Source organism: Otolemur garnettii, unplaced genomic scaffold (assembly GCF_000181295.1).
Source record: "Otolemur garnettii isolate 467f Iridium unplaced genomic scaffold, OtoGar3 scaffold00053, whole genome shotgun sequence".
NCBI classification, from domain to species: Eukaryota; Metazoa; Chordata; class Mammalia; order Primates; family Galagidae; genus Otolemur; species Otolemur garnettii.
Genome location: NW_003852448.1, coordinates 1,807,451 through 1,828,234, shown reverse-complemented (window position 1 = coordinate 1,828,234; position 20,784 = coordinate 1,807,451). Strand labels below are relative to the sequence as shown.

At 43.3% G+C, this 20,784-nt stretch overlaps 1 protein-coding gene across 1 annotated transcript in view; it reads right to left on the bottom strand.

Annotated features, from left to right (window-relative positions):
- The window catches only part of ARHGAP28 (Rho GTPase activating protein 28), a 70,687-nt gene that overhangs the window by 14,207 nt on the left and 35,696 nt on the right, over positions 1-20,784 (bottom strand). The window contains exons 6-13 of the mRNA XM_023514422.1: positions 20,546-20,688; positions 17,418-17,583; positions 17,217-17,308; positions 14,126-14,203; positions 8,341-8,503; positions 3,609-3,691; positions 1,049-1,246; positions 598-711 (exon numbers count right to left, since the gene is read on the bottom strand). Coding sequence (XP_023370190.1) covers positions 598-711; positions 1,049-1,246; positions 3,609-3,691; positions 8,341-8,503; positions 14,126-14,203; positions 17,217-17,308; positions 17,418-17,583; positions 20,546-20,688 — 1,037 coding nt within the window. The remainder of the gene's footprint in view (positions 1-597; positions 712-1,048; positions 1,247-3,608; positions 3,692-8,340; positions 8,504-14,125; positions 14,204-17,216; positions 17,309-17,417; positions 17,584-20,545; positions 20,689-20,784) is intronic.

Here is a 20,784-nt window from a genome sequence, read left to right as displayed (position 1 = left end):
TCTCAAAAAAAAAAAAAAAAAAGGAGGAGGAAAAAGAAAAAAAAAAGAAAGAAAAGTGAAGAACAAAGTGAATCCCGGGTATCTCTGTGTCCTGCTCCAGTTTTAATGCAAGGCCTGGCATTTGTGGCCATCTTCAAGTTAAATAAAAGCAATAAAGACAATTCTAAAATCCGTTTCCATTATGTATCTCCACACAAATAACACAATAAAATTCCAAATTCTTTGGCGTGTGATGAATTTACACTAAACCACCTGAGGATTAGCTATTCCATTAATCCTCCTTACGTACCAGACATCCTGGGTACCAGCCTGTCCAGCTTTTGTGAGGCCTTCAGGTGAGGACTCAACAGACTCTCAAACAATCTTCATGATGGTGACATTTCAAGAACTTTAACCCAAAAGCACATAACTCAACGACATACGGAAGGAGCCCGGTACTCTGTTACAGACCCACTTTCCACACTGTTTCAAGTCACAAGACTGCCTGACACTTCGTATTATATAAACATTTTGGTTCTAAATTCCAAACTCTTTGTGTCTCCCTCTGAGAAGTGGCCATCTGGGCAGGGAGGGTCCTGGTGCCCTGGCTGTCCTCACCTCGCGTTCTATGGTCTTCCTCCTGAGCAGCTTCCGGACACTTGGCAGCTGTTTCTTTAACAACATGGTGGCTTCGTTCATCCTTCTCACTTGAGTGATCAGGAAAGACGGAACCTAGGGAAGACAAAGAGCTCTGACTAGAGGGAAACTCCCTGGCAGGTTCTGTCCTCGGTTAGGACGGCGCCTTCCCGCCGCTCAGTATCCTGGAGCCAGGATGGCGGCATGGCCCTTGTGAAGTTTAGAAAAAACTAAGAGGAATAAATTCCGTTTGAGAGGGAGAACGTGGCAGAGAGTGACCCTTCCAGAACCGGCAAGGACACAGCAGCGCCCTGGGATTGTCTTCCCACATCTCCTCCCAGTGCTAAGGGAGCTGCTTGTGCCTGGAGTCCTCCTGGTCCCCGGGCCTGTGGGCGTCCCAGGAGAGCCTGACGGTCATCACACTGTCACTCACCTTCCATAGAATTTTCTGGTACTTAAGCATTAGGCGGATGATGTGGGCCGCAGTGTTGGCTAACAGTAATTCTTCGTAATCGGAATGTTTGCTTCTGCTGAAGAAGAGGTTTGGTGCCATCACCGTGGAAATGTTCCACACACTCATTCGGTTTTTGGATTCGTTGGCAATCACTTTAGTGAAGAATGTCATGAGGGCCTAACAGAAAACAGCAGTGCGTCACACGCTCGTGAGTCATCAGAAAGTACCACTGACCACTATCGTCACTTTATACTCAGTCCCTGTGCCCCTGGAGATCTGTCCGAAGGACAGGATGGTTACGCGCCATATTTCTCCTCTAATTGCTTAAAAGTGGTAAGAAGAAATATGAGCAGTTTATTAACTGTCTGCTTCGTAAAAGTAATAGCTTCACTTTTATTTATTTTTTATTCCATTAGAGCCTTTATATATAATAGTTTTCATTTTCTTATTTTCTTTATCCTAAACAAGTTTGACAAATATGAAATATAAACCAGGAAGAGAGAACACTGCCGCTCAATAAACACTAAAGGAGGTTTCACTGTGAAGAAATAAAAGTAATTATGAAAAACACCCCTAACTTAAAGCATTACTGTTGAAAACTATTTACTGTCTCCAAGGGAAAGGAAAACCCATTTAAATAATATGAGTATCTCTTCACTCCTCAGCCCAAACGTAAACTCAATTGAAATATAAAAAAATTTACTTTTTGAGTGTTATTTTTCTACTGCTTTTCAATTTTGAAATCTTTAGCCGGCCAAAGGCAAATGTTTGTATGCAGCTTTTCTAAGCATTAAAAAAAGAAGAAGAAGAAGAAGTAAGAAAGAAAACCGGATTTGAGAAACTTTAATAAAAGTTTGCTGAGTCATGATAGTAAGATACTTATCTAAATCTTCTGAAATTAACCAAGGGGACTGAAATCTCAAAGAAAGCACTCTTTAGTTTTCCAAGTTTAAACTCTACTATATAGTATCTGTAATGAGAAAATGTATAGCACAGAACAATAACAGTTAATATTTATGGGAGGGTTTATTATGAGTCAGGCATTATTCTTAGTACTTTCCACCACACATACATTCACTCATTATCCTGCCAAACCCTCTGTGGTGGGTGCTGTTATTGTTATTTTACAGATAAGGAAACTGAGGTAGAGAGGGACTGAGTTATTTTGACCAATACCAATTAATTAAGTGGCAGGGCCTGATTCTGAACAAGGAGACCAACTCTTGAGCTAGAGTTCTTGACCTCTACTCTATGCCAGCTTCAATTTTAAGTCCAGTCCTAACATAGAATGGAAAAAGATTAGAAATGTATTGGGGGAGAGAGAGGGGGAGTCATGGTGTATGGCACACCTCTTAGGGTGGGATACAATTACAATATAAAATTTTATTTGATATCAAAAAATGTATATTCAATTATTTGATAATTTCTGTATTCTCAGTTGTATGGCAGGGTAGACAACATTTCTGACTCAGTTATTTGATACCAGACAGTTTTTTTTTTTTTGACAAAAGAATATTATTTAGACAAAGCCAATAAATTTCTGGCTTTTGGAAAACTACTGAATTACATCAGACATTCTGATGCCATGGCTAATCCTCATCTTTGCATGGAGGACAGAATATAATTGACATCTATTATAACTGACGTAGGTCTTCTCACTGTGCAGGAGGAAAGAGCCTCCCCACACTGACCCGTCTGATGAGAGGCGGCACTACGAACCATCTTTGCTTTCAGCCTTGTTTACCAACCTCCAAATTATAGGCTCTTTCCAACTCAGCCTTATCTCAATTTCATTTCAAAGACTCCAAATACCTGCTATACTTAGAACAAATTTCCTATTCCATATATAATCATTATCCAAATAGCAAGAGAAACTTTGATACAGCAAAGATATGAATTGAAAATAACCAAAGGGCTATCTGGGATGAAGAACTGTGGAACATGATTCTATGAAATGTTCTGTTATATATTATAGTGGAGAAACCACTCGTCTGAGCTTTATTTTTCCAATCTGTAAAATGATCAGATTCTATCAGGTGATTGCTAAAATTCTGAAATTCTAGAATTATTTAAATTATCTTCATAAATTTTAAAACACGAACATTTTAGAAATTTCCTTTATACGAGTCAATGGACTCATCAGACTTCTTCTGTCACCTTCCTACACCAGACTGAAGCAAGCAGCTGAGGACCAACAGTCACAGAGTGTTTTGTTTTCCAGGTTACAAAGGTCACCCCCCTTTCCTTCCGACAGGGTTCAGGCCTCTCCTCCTGCTAACACCTCACCCAGTGCCCAGCACAGGGCAGACACTTAGTATTTCCTGAATGAAAGGAACACACAAAACGTAAATGTTTGAAGAAGAGTCCAGGATCTCCACTCCTTCTTGTCTAGGGGACTGGTGGGGGGCTTGCCATTCAGTGCGTCTGCAGCCCGCACAGGGGGCTCAGTGAGCAGCCGTCTCTGTTTCTGTTTCTCCAGGTGACCATCTCCTCTGAGCAGTAAGAGCCAGTGACAGAGCGTGGGGGCGGCAGGACGTACCTGGGCGGTGTCCCTGTTGGCATCAGGCAGCGCCATGACCATGAGGTGCAAGGCTTGAAACTGCACTTTGACGTGAGGCCCTCCTAACAGGAAAACAGAAATAATCATACATTTTCAATAACACTGATGCTTTCTGACAGCACTCCTTGCTGGCATCTGGTAGCACAGGAGGGCTCCTGACAGCTTTCAGTGGTAAGGACTCGGGTTCTGTGCCCAACAATGTCAATTTGTTCACTTGGACAGGAGCCTCCGTCTATCAGCTCCCCCCTCACATCCCACAGTGCCACTGTCAAGGCAGGTGGCCAGCGAGATGCTCCAACAAATTCTGAATTTGTATCGCATCTCCCTTTCTGAAACAGTTTCACAAATCCTGCCTTACTTTTATACTATTAAGAGAAGAGAAAACCTAAGTTCAACTCAAGAGAAAATAAGCTTTTGTTTCTGAATAACGAGGCAGCAAAGTATAATTGTTGGAGCATGGATTCTAGACCAGGTTCAAATCCTGCATTCACTAGTTATTCACTGTGCAACCTTAGGCAGATTAATTAAACCCTGTGGCCTCTACTTTATTATCTGTAAAGTGGGAATGGTCATCAGACAAGCCTCGCAGGAGTGTTGTATAGACAAAACGAACAAATATATGTAGATGGTTTAAGGCAGTACCCATACATCCTGGTCTTTCTGTGTTGGCTCTTGTTTTATTCTAGGTCTTCTGTGGGCATTTAGGGAAGGGGACTAGTTTGTCTTTGGGAGACTGTTAACTATTTCATTCCTTAAGGATGACACAAGATGGCGCCAGAGGGCTGGCAGTTATTCTGAGGGCTTCAGGGCACAGCCCGAAGATCCACAATCAGCTGTGCTGGAAACTTAGGATTCACCAGAGAATCCAGACTTTCCTTTGTTTCTGTGTTCTCCTTAAAATGGTTTCTTGGCCGGGAATTCCTAGAGGAAAGTGGAATGTTCTGGAATCCCTGGGGAGTTCTCAAGTTGATGGAAAATCTATTTACATTCAATGACTGCAAGGCAGTCAGGTAGCCACCCGCAATGTTGTTCTAACAGCTTGAAAGTAGTGACAACACTCCTGTGACAGGCTGCCAGGTCAGGGAGGTTGTGTGCACCAGAGTTGGGGGTAGATGCCAAGTGTATACAACCATGCAATGAAGCAACAGTGGGAGGAGCATTTACAGGAGGGGATCGTATTGCTACACCAAAATCCACATGTGGATTTTAGATACTTATGTGTCCAATCTGTAAACAAAAATGGCACAGGTCCTAGGTTTACTGAAAATGGCTAATCCACAGAGACATGAGCTTGCCTGAATAACAGGACCTATTAAGAGCATGTCTCCGTGCAGAGTACTGAGGAGTAGATGAACAATGTTTTATCTGTAAACTGCAGGCTGAGGGCTGTCTCTGATCTTCCAGTGCAATCCAAAAAAACCTCTGGAAGAAAAACCGAGAGATGTAGATGTAGGTTTGGTACCTCTGTATTTTCATCAACTTCAGAGAATTATGAAGCTCCCTACAACGAAAGATCTAATTTGGCAAATAATCCATTTCCATTGCACTCAGAAAACTGGCCCTATGCTGTTTGTGGTTAATCCTTTTGTAGTTAATTCATTTTCTGCATCCTAGTTGAGCGTATTCTTTATTTTTGCAGTCATTATTTTCCCAGAAAGTCATTAAGCTTTTTGTGAAAGTATCTAAGGCTTGATTATAACCATTATTAGTCCTTTACTTTTATGGACAATTTGTTAGACCAAGGTTGAAAGGGAAGGTAATTATACTAGTGGGAAAGATGGTACGTTCTCCGAGCTCCATTTTAAGACTATGAAGGGAGGCAGCTTAAACACACAAGTACATGTGTTCACAATTTCTCCCTTCAGAAAATCTCGTTACAACTAGAGCTTACTTTAGGTGGCAAAAAGGCAATTATTTCCTACTGGTAGCAGGCCAGAACCTTGGGCTTCCTGCAGAGTTGGCTGGTATCAAATCAATCACCTGCAATATAGTACTTTTTCACTTTCAAAGTCATGCAAAGAAACAAGGACTCCTTGTGAACCCTTTCTGGGTATTCTTCACATCCTCTCCTTTCACTGAAGGGTCCTAACCACAGTCAGGTAGGCATCAGGGATGGTAAGGAAACTAGTATTCCCATAGCTGTCCTCTCTGAACAGGCCTGGCAATGGAGGTTTAATCCTTGTGTAATTCCTAATACCAGTGGAACAAAACCGGAAACACCTCTGTGGCAGTTCATTCTGACAGACTGTTCAGCATATAAATCACAGATCAATTGAAATTAATAATTCTGTGGCGTATTCTCCAGACAGCAAACTTCACAGAAAATCCTGTGGAGTTTTTTTTCACTTCAAAAAAAAATGGAATTCTGTTTCTGGTATTGCTGAGTAAGCGCCTCCCAGATCAACCACGCTGAAGATGACAACAGTTTCCAGACAAAGCACAGAACACAACTCCCTGCGGCTGTGGAAAGTGAGCAAAAGCAGGCATGTTTAGTAAAGGACTGGACATGTGAAACTAGGACATGGCACTGGGAGTGTCCCGGCTTTCTGGTTTTCACTCAGAGGTCAGGACACAGAGCTGCATAGGGCAGTTAAACTCACAAAAGAAAACCCCAGTCTTTCTGGTCTGAACAACCAGAAGAGAAGGTTCATGGTAACCACAGCCCATTGAAAGTTATGGGGAGAACTCCAGAAAGGAGAGATCCAGAGACAGAAGGCCTTAATTCTGGTATAAACTCCACCCAAACCTTTGTGTAACCCACAGACCATGCACATGGGGGCAACACAGCAAAGGATTTAATAACTGAGCTGAGAGTTGAACTGCTGTCCAAAAGACCACTGGCAATTTGAGTCCAGCCAAGCAAACTGCCTGCTTAGAACAGCAACCACAATAAAAGAAACCAAACAACACTCTATGGAGAAATATTACAGAATCCAGAGTCTTCAACATAATATCCATAATGTTCAAAATAGACTTGAAATTTACTTGACATATAAAGTAACAGAAAAGTGTAACCCATTCTCAAAGAAGACGGAGAAAACCTGAGATGACCCAGAGGTTGGAACTCGCTGATAAGGACTCTGAAGCATCTATTATGACTATGCTCAGTGATGGGAAGGAAAATCCTACTAATAGAAGGACTATTAGTAGGAAAAAAAAATATTTTAAAAGCACTAACTGGAAATTCTAGAACTGAAAAAAAAATATTAACACAGTATCATAAGAAATGAATGAAGGGAATTTGTAGCTCTTCTCTTTTTCTCAGTAAGTTTTCCTCCTAAAATGAAAACACTCGATCTTACAAAGAAAGGAGACGCTGGTCACAGCAGCGGGAGAATTAAAGCTTAGAAAATGACTGCCTTGCCACCATATTCTCTTCTTTGAAGATATAAAACATTATTTTATGAATCTGATTTGCTTAAAAACTTCACAACTTTAGAACCCACTAATTTTTAGGGTAGATTTTGTCCTTCAACTGAGGCCCTCCTATGGTCTTCCATTTTGGTTTTAATGAGTTTATACTTCTCGCCAACCTGCAGCAGGCTGTCAGCTGGCAGGTACAGACAGCACTTGGTAAGCTCACACAGCACTTTAAAATTTAAATCTGTGGCTGACATTTTCCAGTAGACGGGCACAGTTGCACACGCCTGCAGATCCACCATCCTCAGGAGGCTGAGGCAGGAGGATCCCTCCAGCCCAGGATTTTGAGGTTGTGTTGCAATGTGATGGTGCCTAGGAATAGCTACTGTACTCCAGCCTGGGCACAGTGAGACTTTGCTTCTTTAAAAAATAGACAAATCAAAAAAAAAAAATAGACAAATCAAAAAAAATTATTTCAAAGAGTCCATTAATGCCAGGACTTAGTTCTCAGTCCTACATGGCCACCATTATCTAGAGCTGGGCAGAGACACGTCCTCTCAGTTTGGCTATAGCCCTTTCCTCTCCATGTAGAATCACCATTTACTTAACATGCTTAGGTCTGTGACCCCTGAACTTCCTAGGTTAGTAGTTAAGACCCCTGCTATCTAGCCTCCCTCTACTTCTCTGCATTTTTCTCTTGCCATATCCTCTACAATATTCAACCCTTTTGCTCAAACCACACCAAAATAGTCCTTGACTGCCAAATACAACACATGCTTTAAAGTCTCTATGCTTTTACCCAGCACTTCACTTAAAACCTACATAATTTCAGAAACCATATGATATTGTTATTTTCAGGGACAAAGACTCTTCTGTGTAGCATTTATTCCACGCTGCATCATCAGACCCAGGGGCTCAGATTTAAGGAAGGGAGAGAGAGACCTCGTATTTTTTGATGGACGATTACACACCAGGCTCTCTTCTAGATGACTTTATTCAATACCCACAGCAACCCTGACAAGTAATTATTTTCTGTAATTTACAGATGCAGCAATTGAAGCTCAGAAAGTTTGATTGCATGGCTAACAGATGGTCGTGCAGGAATTCAAATCTCAAGAGCCTGGTCTTTCTGTAAATCCCTCCGCCTTCTAATGATTATAAAACCACCTACATCATGTCTCCCAGACTTAAATATAGAAGCATGTAAATAGGTGACTGTTTATCATCAAACTGAATATTTCACCAGCCATTGTCAGGAAACCGCAGATCTCTATGTGATCACACTCAATCACACCCCTGCTCTGCTGTCACTTAGATCTTAGTCCGTCCACTTTCAGCTCCTTCCACTTACTTTCCATCAGAGCGATGAAGGCAGGTATGTATTCCACGGGGAAGAGAGATGTGGGCAGTTCTCTGAAAAACGCTTTCAACATTACCGCAGCTTCTCTGTGGCACATTTTGTCCCATTTAAATTTATCAGCATTAAACTTGGCATCCAGCTCTTCACGATATTGCTGCAAATCAAGGACAACAGTTAATACGCAGGGAGTTTCTGCCACCTTAGCCCTTCTTCCCCTTTGAAAATAGCATCACACAAACTATTTTTGCAAACAGACTAAGGCAGTAGCTTCTGAGAATTTTTTTTTTTCCCAACATGATTCGGGGGATTGAAATAGCTATTTGCAAACGAATTTTTTAAAGTTATTTTCCGAAATATTTTTAGAGTAACGTTAATCTTGAAATAATTTTCTAATTCTACACAAATATAAAAGTTCTCTGCTCAGATCATAGTTTCCTTTCTGTGGTTTTGGCAAAATCCCAACATTCCCACATGATACATGCGCTGCTAGCTTTCGACAAAGCCTCCAATTCCCCCTCTTTTTCATAATCCCTTCTGCTGTCCTCTCTTCTATTTATAAAGTAGATCAAGAAGGCTTGCCTCTCAGCTATTCACATCCAGAATGAGAAATAATCCCACTCAAGTAACTGACCTCGCTGCAACACGCAGCCCAACGACATGTTTCTGGAACGGTTACAACCAGGTTTGATTCCAGGACACACATGTCTCCCACATGTCTGCACGCCTGCCCGGGCCTCCGTAAGGTTTGGAACACTGAGCAAATACTTACAAAAAATCACTAAGCCTCAGTAAGTTCTAGTTGGCTTACAAATCTTACATTATTAATTCATCTGATTATCAATGCCACCCACATTCCGTTTCTTTTTCGAAGTCAAAGTCATTTTCTGCTGCTCCTTTGAACTACAAAGTTTACCTATAATACCAGGCAGTTACAGGCAGTCCCCAGACTGGCACCGCATGCCCCACAAAGGATACTGAGGAAGGTAACTCTGAAGACCCTCAGATTCTTTAAAGGGCTCGGATTCACTCTCATGAGAAGCCTAATTCTTCTGGCCTTAAGCCCGCACAGCCAGAGTCAGTACATTTGACCTTTTCCTAATGAGGGTCAGCTCATTAACCCGCCAAACACAAATGCTCTCGTGGCCTGCAGAGCTTGTGAGATGCAGGGCCCGGGCAGAGACGCATGTGACTCTGATCCACACTCTGGCCCCTCTGGATGACATCAAAGGAGATTTCCTTATTAACTGGAAAAGCTGTCAATGTCACAGGAACACTGCCGCTAACCCAGCAATCCTTGGCTGATAAACACTTTCTGAAGCCTTAAGCGTATAAATGAAGTTCTTCCTAGAATAAAAGAGAGAGCACCAGACTGGGCTGGGCAAAGAGGCAGTGCCTGAGATCCCTCCCCGGCCTGGAGGCGTCCAGCAGTCTAGTGGATGGGACAATTTAATGACCAGACAAGACTAATTCAGGGAGCAAAGGCCATGAGGCCAGGCACTGTGAAGCCATGAAAAGGGGCGCTGAGCCCTGCATGGGCCAGGTCTTGAGGACTGTGGAGGAGCATTCCAGGAAAGGGGAGAAAGAAGGGCATCCTGGAGGGAAGACACTGCTCCCATGGCCGGCGATCAGCAGTCTGCTGATAGCCCTGCTGGATCACAGGGCGAGGAGGAAGCCTGCGGGCAGCCCTACCGGCCTCGAGGACCACACTTCACCCTGCAGGCAGCGAGGCAACCTGGAACATCTCCAAGCACGGGGACTGCAAGGACAGACCTATCTTTCCTGACAGCCAGATGGAAAAGTGATTTGGGGGTGTGTAAGTGCTCAGCCCGGCTGGGCGGCGGCAGGTAAGAGGCACTGTCTCTGGTGATAGCTAACCTGGGAGGGCGCTGGATGAGCAGCTGGAGGAAAGAAAGAAGAGGAGGAGGTGTGTAAGGAACGTGAGGAGGAAAATGCTCACGAATCAGCAATGGACGGAACAGGAGACGGGGGAGAGAGACTCCAGGGTGAGTCCCCATTTGCATTGACCAAGGAGGCCCTGTTATCAGGGAACACAGGAGGAGCCCTGAACATTTTCTACCCATTGCCCGGTGCCACCGTGGCAAAGCAAAGGGGAAACCATTTTCTAAATGGACACGAAACACAGACAAGGGAAGAATTCAAATTCATTCCCACAGAACTCCACCAAAGGAACTCATCTGAATCATGAATGTGACTGTCTTTCTAACCTGTGAACGGTCTCCAGTCACCTAAGGCAGCGGTCCCCAACCATTTTTGGCACCAGGGACCAGTTTTTCCAAGGATGGGGGGTAGATGTCAGATTCTCGAAGGAGCACATAACCCAGGTCCCTCGAATGAGAATTGAACGCTGCAGCCTAACTGATGGGAGCTGACCAGTGATAAGAGCCCCGGGCACGGCTGTAAATACAGACGAAGCTTCACTCACTCATCCCAGACTCACCTCCTGCTGTGCCGCCCGGCTCCTAACAGGGCACTGACGGGTATCAGGAGCACAGACCTCATGGACAACATGGTGCCAGGGCCAAGGGCAGGCACCACAACTGGATGCCTTAGGCTTTTGTCCCCAAGCTACACTTGACTAGTGGCATGTGTGTGCCTCAACCTTCTCAGTGTACAATGGGGGATATGGAAACGACCCTTCCTGAGAGTCAATCAGTAACACCATGTAAAGCTCCCAGAGCAGGGCTGGCCACACAGTCCACACTCAACAAATGCCTGTGCTCTCCCTCCTCTGGGTCTGTTCCAGCCCACAGTGCCATTACTATGGGGACCCCGTGCACACGTGGTATGATGATTTGGGTAATGACACCACATCATCTCATCCAGATGGCTGGTATAGAATAACACTCAAAGAAAGATGGTCTTCTTTTGAGTTTGAGGTGAGCTGACGTTTCATCGGTAGTTCTAAACGCAAACCCATGTAACCAGGTGTGCCCTTACCTTGCCAAAGACCAGGAGCACTTAGAGGTTAAGAAAGTTATGTTTTTCTGTCTACTGTTAATGCGAACACTAAGCCAGGGTCAGGGACTCATGTCATTAAAGCTCCTTCAGTTTCCAGATGGCTTTATACACATGCAAACCAGCAGCTTGCCCTGGGCTCAGGGAGGGAAACCAACAAGCACGTCATGTGATTACAGAACAGAACAGCCTGAGAATGACTGAAACCAGAGAGAAGAGAAACCCTGCACGTCAGTCGGCCTCCTTCCATAAAATGGATTCCCTAGTGTTTGGCTTGAATTTCTGTCATTTTTGAAAAGAAAATCATTGGAAACATTAAAGCATTAAATTGGTTCCAAATGAGCTGAGGCAGCAGATGCGGGACTTGGCTCTGTAGGTGCGTGACCCTGCTCGGCTAAACTAGCAGCCTCTTCACGGGCCGTCCTACCGAGCGCTGAAAGCACACAGCCAGGCCGGGCTGCTCCAATTGTCATAACGGCGGAGCCACAGCCTTGGTGTCATCAACTGGCACAATTTGAGGATAATTATAACAGAATTTTTAGTAGTCTAGCAGATGAATTACAAAAAAAAAAAAAAAAAAGAAAGGATGGTTTAAAGTTTGAATAAAGGAGAGACAGAAAGGAGGTGCCTCTAACACCTCACCTCACGTTCCAGGCCTTTCTAATTGCATATTTCCCCGTTTCTCTCCACTGGCCCAGCTTTCTTTCACATGAGCTTTCTTGGAGCTCAAACCATGAAAACATCTGGATTACATTTTCCAGACTAATAAGCAATGAAATAAATCGGCTGAAACTACATACAACTGATTAGGGGATGCAGAGACTTTGACCTAAATGTGGTTCAGGAATGCACGTGCCTATAAGGACATTTTGAAGGAATTTCTAGCCAAAAATGAGCTAAAGAAAAGAAACTTTTGCTATGACATTAAACGTCATGCCCTCAAGAAATGTTCAATGATGATTTAGGAAAAGTGGTTTTAAGTCAGATGCATTATACTTTCCGTGTATATCCTCACACCCACACAGGAACCAGTAAGGATATGTTCAGATACGGCTTTCCAATTATGGAGGCAGGTTTCAAGAGATAGAATCTGAGTAGGAAATTCACTTCTCTGTTTTCACTTTAGTTCTCAACTCTACTGATATAACCAAAGATTTAACCAAAATAAGTGAAGGCTTTCATTCTCAGATTTAGTATACATTTATTCAAAAGTATATGTAAGAATCAAACATATGAGAGACCAAGACAAAAAGCTGATTCAATTTGAAAATTTAGAGCCATTAGAAATTTGCCTGCCTTCCAGATGAACTTGTGCCAGGATTTAGCCAACTCCATTCTCTGGTAAGTCTAACTCTCCCATATGCCCTAATCCCTGATGCCCCTGGGGACATCTCTGATCTTCCCTCAAAAGAGGATTGGTATTCAGCTGAAAAAAGCCCAGGTGGCTGATTCTCCAGCTGTTCGCCACCTCCGGATCTGCCTTAGCCTTGCTCTTGGCAGGCAGTGGCAGTGGAGCGCTGAGTGTGGCCGTGGTCCCAGGTCTGGGCCATGGAGTGCCAAGTGCGGCGTGGTGCTGGGGCCCGGACCGTGGAGCGCTGAGCGCGGCATGGTCCCAGGCCTGGGCTGTGGAGCGCTGAGTGTGGCCGCGGTGCCGGGGCCTGGGCCGTGGAGCGCTGAGTATGGCCTCGGTGCCGGGGCCTGGGTCCCCTGCGCCAGGACCTGTCAGACTTGTCCCTTGTCCTGTCTCACCCTGCTGACCCCACTGCCCGCGGGGAGTATTTGTATTTCAGAAGCACTGTCCCGTAACCCTTTCTGCTCCTCATCTTTCTCAGCATCTGCTCTCTGGAAGATCCAGCAGACACAGCCTATTCATTCTCACTTTCCACTTAGCAGAACTCGTCACACTCCTATCTAAAACCCCCAAACTCTTAGACAAAGAGAATTTCCCAAAACATGTACCAAAGCAATTAATGAAGAGATGCTTTTCTGCCTCTATGCATTTCCGTTTTGTAGTTCTAAACACTACCAAATTCATTTTCCCCTTACCTCTCACCTGGAGACTTTTTTCTCAAGGATTCATCATTTAAAACTGATCAGATTAAATGTCCACAGGCCAAGGAGTGATTCTATAGCAGGAGTGAACCTGCCATGTGTACGCCGCCAATACACACAGTGGGATATTTCACTGGAAGCTTAGGAGCAAAGCCTTCCTTTTCTATGATTCTTTCCTTTGCTGTACTGTAGGGTTTGCCACTTTACAGAAGTAAGAAAGCAAAGGGAAAGCATTTACACGGCACAGGTGGTTTTCTGTGGACACCAACATCACCATAAATGGAACTGGATTTTAAAACGGCTGCGTGAGTGTTCTAGTGGTTGTGGCCACTACTACAAATTCCTGTAAGAACTTCCACTGTAAGGAGAGCCAAAGAGTGCTTCTAAGTTTAAAGCAACTGATGCTGGAAATATAGGGGCCTATGTACATGTAATATTGATTCAGTGAGTTACACTTAAGTATTTAAGCCCCCAGTGATGGGACATCTCACATTTTCCAAACTAAAGGCAAGTAGCAATTTTTGATGGTGAACTGATGTGTTGTTTCACTGTTGTTAGTTTATTATTGTTGCAGTTTTATTTTAAACAACCTGGATCATGGAACAAATATTTAATCCTAGGTACCAAGGAATATCAGGTAGTGATAGTATCAAATAGACAAAAGCAAAGAGCCACCCACCTGACATTCATATGACCTGGGTCTGGCTAGCTTAGAACTCTAACTGGGAAGGGAGAAAACATTCAGTACCTTGACTTTGGCAGTACATCCTGAAAGCCGAAAAATTCCTTCAGATTCCAGACCCGATTCCTCTACTTTCTCAAAAAACTAGAAAGCAATGACATATTACAAAGTAAGTACCTCCACAGGATGGCAAACATCTGAAATAATAATGATGACATCAACCAATACATCGCCAAGCGTGTACGTGCCTGGCCCTCGCATGCTTTGTTAAGTGTGCCCAGCTGCCCTATGAGGTCAACATTGTCCTCCAATTTGAAATGAGGAAATAGAGACTCAGGGGCAGTGATATAACCTTCCCAGATCAACCTCCAAAGTCACAGCACTGACGCTGTCAAGGTTGTGTTCTTAACCACCATAATATGCTGCCACTTGACAGTATTAAGATCTGATTACGGCTCGGCGCCTATAGCTCAACCGGCTAAGGCGCCAGCCACGTACACCTAAGGTGGCGGGTTCGAATCCCCAGCCCTGGACCCGCCAAACAACAATGACGGCTGCAACCAAAAAATAGCCGGGCGTTGTGGCGGGCGCCTGTGGTCCCAGCTACTTGGGAGGCGGAGGCAGGAGACTCGCTTGAGCCCAGGAGTTGGAGGTTGCTGTGAGCTGTAATGCCACGGCACTCTACCCAGGGGGATAGCTTGAGGCTCTGTCTCAAAAAAAAAAAAAAAAAAAAAAAAAAAGATCTGATTACTACATCTCTTTCTGCAGACTGGTCAGTAAGAAAGATTCTGAATCTGCTGTCGGTGGTTGCAACCACCCTGGCTAAGAGATTGTAGGAATTCTAGAGTCTGACTGAGGAATTTAGAAATGGTAAAGGTTAATAGCTTTCGTGAGTTCTCCTGGTGGTGATGGGAGTTAAATGTAACACCAATAATAAACACTGCCATTGATTGTGCCTTCGTGGTGTGTCAGATCTGATTCCTTGTGCTTTACCTGCATTAACTCATTTAAACTTCACAATAATCGTACAAGGACGGTAACCTATTATCCCCATTGTACTGCTGAGGACACTAAGGCACACAGTTTGATGCACTGTAATAAAACTGCTAAAATGCATCTCTGGAAAGGATACATAACTTCCCCAAGTTCACACAGTAAGAAGGGGACTCAGTGAATGATGGTTCCTGGAACTAAGGTAGTTCTCATAAGTATGGAGAGATAGATATTTAAGAAGAATATACACAGGGGAGTCCATAAGAAAAGATGGATGTAGGATGGAAGGGGACTGCCTCCAACTGTTAAACGAGAAACATTAGCTTTGAGAGTAGTAACAGCTAACCGTTATTTTATTTTTTTTTTGAGACAGAGTCTCACTCCCTTGCCCTGAGTAGAGTGATGTGGTATCATCTCAGCTCACAGCGCCCCCAAACTCTTGGGCTCAAGTAATCCTCCTGCCTCAGCCTCCTGAGTAGCTGGAACTACAGACATCCCCACCACAATGCCCGACTAGTTCTCCCATTTTCAGTAGAGATGGGGTCTCACTCTTGCCCAGGCTGGTCTTGAACTCCTGAGCTCAGCTAACAGTTACTAAGTTGCTTCTTTTCCTTACGTTCTGTGCTGGGTTTTTACACCTACAATATAACATAAACTCATGTATTGAATCTTCGGTCTTTGACTTTTTATAGATTTTTGTCAAACTCTGTCCTTTACTTAGAAGACAAAGGGCATAATTTTGGTTTTAAATTAAAGAAGGAAAGAAAGTCAGAGTCACCGGGGACTCTGGGCTTGGATCTGTGCCCTGTCCCCTCTCTCCCCTCTGCCTGGTGTGTGTTCCTGGTAAGTTATCTCGCCCTCCTGTCCTTGAGCTGCCTCATCAGCAAAAGGGAGATGATGGCACCAATCGCCTCAAGCTGCTGACTGATGGGATACTATACGGATGGCATCAGTGTGCCCTGCCTGGGAAGGTGCCCCACAAAAGGTCCTGCCCAGAAGCGTCCCTGGCATCCTCTGGCTATCTGGCTGCCATTCTCCCGGCTCCCTTCGCCAGGCGATCAATCGATCTGATCTGAGGAGTGGCTCAATTTGACGCACCGGTTAACAGAATAAAGCCAGAAAAGAAGAGATGTAGAATTGTGTGAGTAAAGTAGTCTATCTTTCCTTAGTCAGTATTCTCGTATATAACTTTAAAACTCATTTTAAAATTCATTAAGATCTGTGTTAAAGGCTTGGAATTTTAATCGGGCCACTGGATGTCACTGTTCAACAAGTGCACGTGTAGGTAAAGCAGTGTAAATTCTTGGCTATAAAAAAACATGACTTAAAAGCAAATCAGCCACTCAGCAGTTATTCAACTCAGTGAGAGCTGCTGAGATATCCTCATTTCATAGTCGAGGTAATAACATTTCCAAATCTCCCTTCCAGCAACATTTTGCTGTTTGTCTAATGTATTCAATCCGCTCAGTCACACCTGAAAAACCACCGGAACAAGCTGATTTTTAGACTTTATTAATCTTTGTTTGGAAAATTCATAAAGTGGTCACACACATACACATTTTAAAAAACTAGCCTAAGATACAGCTCAGCAAATACTGGGATGACCGTATATGTGTACTGTTCTTCATCCACACAGAATAACTGAATACATAACACAAACACACAAATAACATCTGAAAAAAAGTAGTAGAACCTCTGCAAGTTGAACACTCCAAGGACTGTGACAAAGTGGTCAAGGTATGGAGGTGCTCAACGTAAGGAACTAGGTCTACCGTACTGATACGTACATGGCACATGGCTGGTTTATGAAAATCAGGTCAACTTAAGGTGATGGTCAACGTAGGAGGGTGGTCAGCTAGGGGGATTCTACTGTGTTAAGAAAAAAAATAACTGGAGGACGCCATGGGTCAGAGCATCTGTGTTCATCCTCTGATGTGTTACAAATGATGAAACAGGCTCTAAATGCGGCTTCAAGGCTGGTTGGCCTGGTTCCATGTGGGCCATTACGGGACGCTGGGAATGAAGCTGGAACTCACCCCTAAAGTCCTAATAGGGCTCTGGTGTCTTTAAATCCAAAAAGAAATTCATTCATTCATGGCCTTACAAAGTTTCCCATCACAAGCACCAAGTCCTATGAAGCCCTCATTCTCAGCCATCTACTCACTTTTTGCAACACAAGGGGAACTTTGATGTCAGGGTCTTTCCTGCGGTCATTTTCCAGGAGGACTATGAGTGGAACTCCAAAAATCCCACTGTCTTCATCGCAGAATCATCAGTAGGAAAGAAAAAAGAAGCGGAAAATCACAACTTTATCCCAATGTGTCAGGAAGAGTTAAGATAAGAAGCAAGCAGCCCCTTTAGTTACCTCGCCCTTTCACTTTCTCTGTTTTGTTTCTTTTCAGTTGAATTCCAAAGGCATCAAAGAAGGCAGTCAGTTCAATCAGAGAGAGGTGGCGGATTTTCTTCATGTCTTCAGCAGACAGATCTCTTGCTTCGGTTAAGCCAAATCTGGTTTTCTGAACAATGAGTTTCTGAAATGCAAAATGAAGGTATTTATTTTTTACAGCAAAGGAAAATTGTTATACTTTTATTCAAATGCCATCTGAATGTTCTAAATCTATATAGCAATACATGCTATTTGTGAAAAATCTCTAAGGAGCATATTGCATCAGAGAAATATTACAAATGTTTTTTAGAACATTTGTGGATCAGTACTGTTCTAATCAGAAACAAAACAACAGTCTGAAGTATACAATAACACCACCATCACAACTGTGGAAACTACCTTGTCGCAAGGAACATCTTGTATTGTCAAACAACTTACATGCCAAGTACCATATGGAACGGACATATGCAGCCTGGCAATTAAGTGCATGAACTCATCCTAGAAAGGATGAGTGCTCCATACCTCACTGCTAAATACATTATGGTCACCTTTGAAGTACTCCCCTTGGGAAGTGATGTACTCACGCTGGCACCTGGTCCACCCCTCAAAGCAATTTTGGAACTCTTTTTTCTGGAAAGGCCATCAGAGCTGTCTTGGTATGAGATCTGACAATTAAGTTCACGAAATTGCCACTGTGTACTTACACTGGAAGCACCATACAAACAGTGTGGTAAGGTGTCATAACCTTGATATATCAGTGTCTCAGTGCTATGTTCATGTTGACCTGTGGTGGTGTCTTGCTCAGTGGCATTCATTATTGTTGTTGGGGGTTTTGTGTGTCATTCAAGGACAGCTCTGATGGTCACTCCAGAAGAAGAGTTCCAGAAGAGCTTTGAAGGGTGGACTAGCACTAGCATTGGTGCATAGCTTCCCAGGGGAAGTGTTGGATGAATTCACAAACTCAATTGTCAGATCCCGTAGTGAGGCCCTTAATCTGCATCACACATGACACAAACATACCAGGCAACATTTCTAGGTACATCTCAGGACAGCTTTAGACACATCTGTTTGTTTGTTTATTTGTTTTTGAAGGTCAATCTTTAATTCAGGCTTCATCTATTTCATTTTGCATACCTGAAGACTTTACTAATCTCCCAATTTAACTGCTCACACTTACTGAGACAGTTATTCTACCTTACAGATCAAATTCAGATCGTGTACATTTCTGCAAATAATTCTATGATTTTGAAGACAAAGATACCATTACATTCTCCATTTCCACACTAAGAAACAAAATATACAAACAATAACAATAAACCCTTCAACAATCCAGAAATATCAGGAAGAATCTAAGCAGCAAAGCAAAAGATTTTTCTTACCTAATATCCACAAGTACCTTTGCTGAAAGAAATGCTGAAGTAGGAAATAGCCCATAGCTATTTACATTACAAAGCTCTCCTTATACATTCTCCACAGGGTTTCCTAAATTAGAGCTTCCTTGGAGCTTTTGAACAATCTACTCATGCATTCATTCATTTCATCCATCCAACAATTATTCCTTGGAACTCCAAGCATTTAAAAGTAAAACCACAAAATGTAGAATGTAGTTTGGGGAATACCTTGTGTTATTAAACACGTATTTTACCTTCTTTCTAACACCAAAGCCCCACAATACATAACAATATAAGCAAGAACTGCAGTCGTTTGTTGAGCAATTACTGGTGAGTCCTCTGAATAGCCTTCCTAGGAGGCTGACCCGATCCTGGGGAAGCCAGACCTCAGAAGGTGACAGCTTTGGCAGGCAGACCTGGGGGCCAGCACCAGTTCTTGGTTGATTCTCTCTAGAGACAAGGAGGGCTCCTCATGAAACCAGAGTCTTCCTGGCTTCCCTCTCTGCCTTAGAATACCACTTTTTCCTCTGACCTGGAAACTGCTTAGGGACCAGGAAGGGTTGTGGAGTTTGACACACTTAGGTCTTAATCCTCTTTCTGCCTCTTACCATCTGCAAAGGAATGTTACTTAGCTTTTCTGGGGCTCAGCTGTGAATATTCACTAGAGCCCAAGCTATAATTAGAGCCCCTCCCAGTGTCAGGCCCACCCCAGGTGCATCTTAGAGACTCCATCCCTGTCCTCTTCCTCTCCTCTGTCAAGGGCTGGTTGCCCAGGAAAGGTCTAGGTCCCCTGATGCCAAGAGTCTGTTTCTAGATGACTCATTCCTTTAGCTCTGAAACTGCCGGGGCCCTCCTCAGCACTGAGTATTTGGGATTCCACAGAAGAAACTATTCACACATGCTTTACTGAATGGCAGAAATATCAGTGTAACCTTGTTTTTCATGAGGCTTCCAGGATTGTAATATCCTGAATAAATGTAATGAGGCTTTGAGGCCAATGTTATAGAGGGCTCCCTTTGTCAATTGCATAATAGTATCAATTCTTGAATAGGTTTTGTGAGTTTTCAGTATCTGTCCTATGAGCTCTAACTTCTTGTTATGACTGATTTTCTGCCATACTTATTCTGATATGTGGCTTATAGAGGCACAAGTGCAGAAAGTTAGGGTCTGTATTGACTTATAAATGAAGTAAGCATGCAAAGCTCAAGAAAGCTCACAAGCCAGGTGGAAATCCTATTATAAGACAGTTTTCAAGCACACACCCTCACAACTTTTCCTAACCATGGCTGTCAGGCACAGTCAGGCAGGCTATGCACTGCACAACAAATGATACTCCAAATAACAGCCCAAATGGTAGTGTCCAGCTTCTCCAGCCCCCTTTGAGCACACACAGAAATACATAGAAAAGGGAAATCATGAAGAAGTCTCAGGAAGTTAATGGAATAATCTTGAAAGGTTTTTTTTTAAGATAAAGAGTCTCAAACTGTCACCCTGGATAGAGTGCCTTGGCATCATAGCTCACAACAACCTCCCACTTGCGCTCAAGTGATTCTCTTGCCTCAGTTTTTGTATTCTTAGTAGTGATGGGGGGGGTTCACTTTTGCTCAGGAGGGTCTTGAACTTGTGAGCTCAAGCGTTCCACCTACTCCAGCCTCCCAGAGTGCTGGGATTATCGCTGAGTCACTGCGCCCAGCCATCTTGAAAGGTTTTACTCACGGTTAAAGCATAGTCTTCTTTCTTAATTTCTGACTTCTTAAGTTTATGTCTTTTTGGAGCCTCTGTAATCATTTCTGAATAAGATACTTCAAAAGATAGTTCTTCAGCCTCTGGTGGAATGTTATTTTCCAAATAGTCACCATCTAAATATATAAAGAATATTTGATATGACATTTAATTGCTCAATACCATTTGCTGTAAAAGAAACACAAACTCTTTTTTTTTTTTTTTTTTTTTTT